This window comes from Simochromis diagramma, unplaced genomic scaffold (assembly GCF_900408965.1).
Source record: "Simochromis diagramma unplaced genomic scaffold, fSimDia1.1 OVJJ01000501.1, whole genome shotgun sequence".
In the NCBI taxonomy this organism is placed as follows: domain Eukaryota; kingdom Metazoa; phylum Chordata; class Actinopteri; order Cichliformes; family Cichlidae; genus Simochromis; species Simochromis diagramma.
Window position 1 is genome coordinate 5468602 of NW_024387320.1, and position 4977 is coordinate 5473578.

Consider the following 4977-nt stretch of genomic DNA (forward strand, 5'->3'; position numbering starts at 1 on the left):
CCATCCACTTTCATAACTACCTTATCCCAGCTTGAACAGGGTAAAAAGTTAATTACCAGCCCATCACATCCGAGCATCTAATATAGAATATACTTATTAACATAACAAGCTTGTCTTTGTTGCAGCTAAAATAGCAGCAGCAATTTTCTGCTAACCTCTGTAATGCTGTGCTGCCCATGCACAAACAAACAAACAAAACACACAAAACACAAACACACACACACTCTTTCTCTCTCTCACACACACCCCTACACACACACACACACACACCCCTACACACACACACACACACACACACACACACACACACACACGAGAATGTTGCTGGGGGAACTTCTTGTGTTGCACCAGAGTTTGGTACTCTATCTAAAGATCTACATAGAATATCAAACTTGCGGGTTCTTGCCAGATGTGATAAACAATTTATTTATTGCTTAATTTTCTCACACTAGGAAGTGTTTCGTTTGCCTTTGTGGTTACCATGTCTGATGAGCTAAAATGCTGTTTCTAACAACCTCTTTGTTTGATCTGTTAAATGATCATTTTTCTCCTAATTTAAGGATCACTTAGACTTAATCAGGTTCATACAATATACAGTGAATTACTGAGCAGATCTCAAACAAATGAAGCCATTTCCATTAATGCTGCTTAATGTTGTTAGTATTATTGTCTTTATTTATATATTTTCATCATATACGTCAAATGCTAGTGTCCCATATATGAACACATAAAATGTTTCTTAATTTACCTTAATAAAATATGTAAAATCATTCAAGGTAATTCGGATTTACTTAGTAGAACTCATTAACCTTTACTATTCTGATCTGACAATGATGTTGCTTTCTATTGTTTTAATCATCTTTCATTTTTTTTCACTGTGTTTTCCTCAGACCCTCAGAAGACTAGAAGGGGAAAAAATTGTTTCCTTGTTTGTGTAGCCCGTGTCTTGACAAGTGAATAAATTCCCCAGCAATAAAAAAAACAACAAAAAAAAAATTAGTAATCATTCAAAGCAGTTTAATGTTTCTTTATAGAATAGTTTATGCACATTGTTTTCGATGTAAAACTAAAGGGCAACATCTCCAGAAAAACTCAGGAAATGCGAAAGGTTAAATTTAAATATGACACTTTGTGCTATAAACAGACAATGTGCACCTGCGTAAATTTGCAAGGAGCGCACACACAAACACACACACATACACACATAAAATACACAGTGTACCCTCACCACAAGATGTGGAGCCCAGCAGGAATGAGGCCTATGATAGGGGAGCAGGAAAGGTGGGTGAGGAAGTGGTGATTTTCATCTGCGTACTCCCACACAAAACTCAGATGTGGGTATGAAAGAGAGAAGTGTGACATGTTCTCATTTTGTCCTACCCGCAGTTCTTCCATTTTGTGAAATACATAATACTGCTGGGATCATATGAATAACATCTTTGATAGCAGGAGCGTATGCTTTACAAATTTGCTCAAATGGTTCCTCTTACAGTGAAAAATTTCACCCAAGACTTGGCTGGGTATGTGCTTCTCTAACAAAAAAAGGAAGTACAAGCTGCTTCCGTGTTGCGTTAATGACCACAGTATTTTCAGAAAGAGTTTGGAAACAAACACATAGGTTGGGACATTTTCTTAACAATGTACAAATACATAACTATACAAAATCCCTTTTACCACGAAAACATGGACTAGAGTAACTTCCTTTTACAATTACTGTATGACACTGTTGATACTAGACTGAATACACATTGTAACCAAAAAACAAAATCAAACAAATTAAAAAACTAAACTAAAAAAATAATAATAAAGAAAACACATAAAGAAGAAAAGAAAAGGCCATCATATGAACAAAAACAACAACAACAAAACCACTTGGCAATATATACAGTACAAACAAATACTGGGTGCAACACTAACAGCAGAACAAGGATTTAGTTCATTTTTTTACAGCTAAATTAAGGCACATACACTGCATGTGTCCATACACAATTGATATATATTTTAGATGGAAGGGATTTAAAAAACGACATCAGCAGAAGAGACTACGTAAAATAAAGCCCTTTTCTTTTTCTTTCTTTTTTAGTTTAGCATGGGAAAATAGGTCTGTGGCATATGTTCTATATGTGCATCTTGCAGAATCAGCTGTGGTTTCTCAGGTGTTGCTGCTGCTGTTCTCAGCTGTCATTTTGGAGGAGGCGCCGGAAGTATAGAGATAGTCTTTAAACAGGCTCATCACCCTCTTCTTGTATGTCTTAATGGCAAAAAAGTAGATGACTGGATCCAAGCAGCAGTTGAAGTTCATTAACGAAACGGTAATCTAGAAGGTAAGGGTAAATTATGAAAAGGAAAAAAAGAAAGAGAAATGACGGGGACATTTTAAAATCAATTGAAAAAAGAAAACACAGCAGTTCTCACCTGTAAAGACACTTTAAAGGCTCTCAGTTCTTCACAGGTTGGCTGGTGGTGTATTTTTCTGGCCATAAACTGGATGACATTGACGTGATAAGGGCTAAAACATACGATGAAGGTGAGGAGGATGAGCAGAATAATAGTGTTGGCCCTGTGATTCCTCCTTGAGCGACCAGTTACAGAGTTCTTTTTAGCTGCATCTCGCAGTTTAATGTTGATCTTGGCGTAGCAGCACATGATAATGGTAAGCGGGCAGCAGAAGGACACAACGCAGGCCAGAATCAGAAGATACGGAGTGAAGCGGGAGCCCTCGAAGTTGAAGTACTCCATGCAGGTTCGTCTTCCCTGATGCTCATGCAGCATGCTGCGGAACAGCAGAGGCGCTACCTCCAGAAAAACTAGAGCCCAGACCAGGCAGCACACCCTTCGAACAACCTTTACACTCCTTAAACACTGCAGCCGGTGTGGATGCACCATGGCCAGGTATCTGTCCAAGCTGATGCAGGTCATGAAGCCGATACCTGGTGAGAATGTAATGGAAATGACACACAGCTTCTGCTTATTGCGTTCACCATCCCAGCTGCAATCTGAGCATTTTGTTTTGTTGTTGAACATTTGGAAATGTTTCATGTATTTCAAAAGTTTAAATGCAATGCTTTTTGAGTGTTAGTAGATATATATGTCATATGTGACAGATATGATGTACTGGTCATGTCTGTAATTACTGACATGTTTTGCATGTGTCTTTCTAAATAGAAAAAAGTGAACTAAAACTAGTATAAAGATCTGGCAGCACCTGTACAGACATACACAAAGACAAGCTCCAAAAGTACAATGACAAAATTTCTCATATTACCTGCATATGTGTTTGTAAAGAAAAGAAGTGTGGTCACTTTGCAGAGAAGGTCACCAAAAGGCCAGTCAAAGTGACGGATGTAGTAGGTAATTCTCCCAGGAAGTGCCAGTGTGAACAGAGCATCAGATAAAGCAAGGTTGACCAGATAAATGGAGGTGGAGTTGAACTTCTGTTTTCTCTGGCAGATGACACGGAGAACCAAACTGTTGCCGCATGTGCTGATGATGAATACCACAGAGTAGAAAATGGGGAAAAGGACCACTGCGGCTCTTTGGTATACAAACACATCACAGCTGCTCTGGTTTGATGGAACTGCAACAGAGTCCAGGGTCATGTTTCCACCAGCCATCTTGCCTGTCACTTTATGAAAATAAGAAAGAATGTCATAATAAATCATCACAGGCAGAAAAATGCATGTAAATACAGGAGCAACAGACCACTGTGCTGCTATATAGACAAAGAAAGCTATAGTAAGGAATACTTACAGTTAGAAACAGAGTAACCAAGTATTTTTTAACTGTAAATGCTGCAGAGTCTGCTAGTTATGGTTGTAAAAGAAGCAGCAAGGCTTGAAATATCTTTGCAAAGTTTATGTGAAGTGTTCAAATCCCACCTCTCCTTTCTGACATCACACATTACATTTGGGTAAATGTCACACATGAACAACAACAGTAGTTGCATGTTAACATCCTGTCCCCCAGGACATGCAATGCATTAAAATACCCTCATTTAAGATATATTGTACTTGTATCAATTGTCATCCTATTTGCCATTTCAGTTTTTTTAGTATTTTGACTTTTTAATTGGGATGACAATGCTACTTTAAATCACAAGCTGTGAGGCAGGTAGTCATTATGTATTTACATGCATATACATACATATATGTGGCATAAATTTACATACATGCTGAGAACATAACAGTAACATTCATATATGTTATTTCTAAAAGTTTATCGTTATTGGGTATTAACACTTAAAGTGTGACAACAAGAAGCCACTTGGACTGTGATGTGTGACTTCAATTTTGTTTTTGTTTTTTTCCTTTATGCAGACAAAATATATATAAACCATCACAGGTTTGCACTGTTTGTGGTGGCAGAAATCTTGTTTGAGGGGAGGGTTTGTGATGCAAACTAAGGGGGAAATCAAATTAATTTAAATTAATTTGAGTTTTTGTTAGTTGCACAGTGGAGTAACTAAAAGATTATGAGATTTGGAAACAAAAAGGTTGTCTACCAATTCAGTAGTCAGCATGTCGAAGTGCCCTTGGGCAAGATGCTGAACCCTGACTTGGCCCTGAGGCATCCGTCAGCAGCGAGTGAGGGTTTGCCCCTGTGAGTTTGTGTGTGTGTGAGTGTTAAACAAAAAACAATATGAATGTGTGTGATTGGGCGAATGGGATTTGTAGTAGAAAGCATTACAAGTGCTCAAATAGAGTAGAAAGGGTACTACAGTACATAAATACGAATCGTCTTACAATTTAGAAAGAGAAAGATATGACGTGATCTGGGCATAAGGAGAAGATACAGTATATCCTATCTTGTCTTATTCTGTCTTGTGTCGAAGAGTATGCACCTCATTTGGGAGCAGGATTGAAAAAAAGGACCGTGTAGGTTGACTAGAACTGATTACTTCTTCTTGTAGAGTCTGAATATATTCAAAAGCAAGACTTACATGCATACCACAGAAGGAGTTGTGATATGATTTGAATT

At 37.9% G+C, this 4977-nt stretch overlaps 1 protein-coding gene across 1 annotated transcript; it reads right to left on the minus strand.

The window, feature by feature from the left end:
- Positions 1–823: 823 nt before the first annotated feature.
- si:ch211-184m13.4 (uncharacterized protein LOC798560 homolog) lies at positions 824–3830 on the minus strand. The gene is made up of 4 exons (XM_040005340.1): positions 3751–3830; positions 3266–3625; positions 2416–2930; positions 824–2317 (listed from the first exon to the last, which is right to left on the minus strand). The coding sequence occupies exons 2-4, from the start codon at positions 3612–3614 to the stop codon at positions 2153–2155; spliced, it is 1029 nt and encodes a 342-aa protein (XP_039861274.1). The 5' UTR covers positions 3615–3625; positions 3751–3830; the 3' UTR covers positions 824–2152.
- Positions 3831–4977: the final 1147 nt, after the last annotated feature.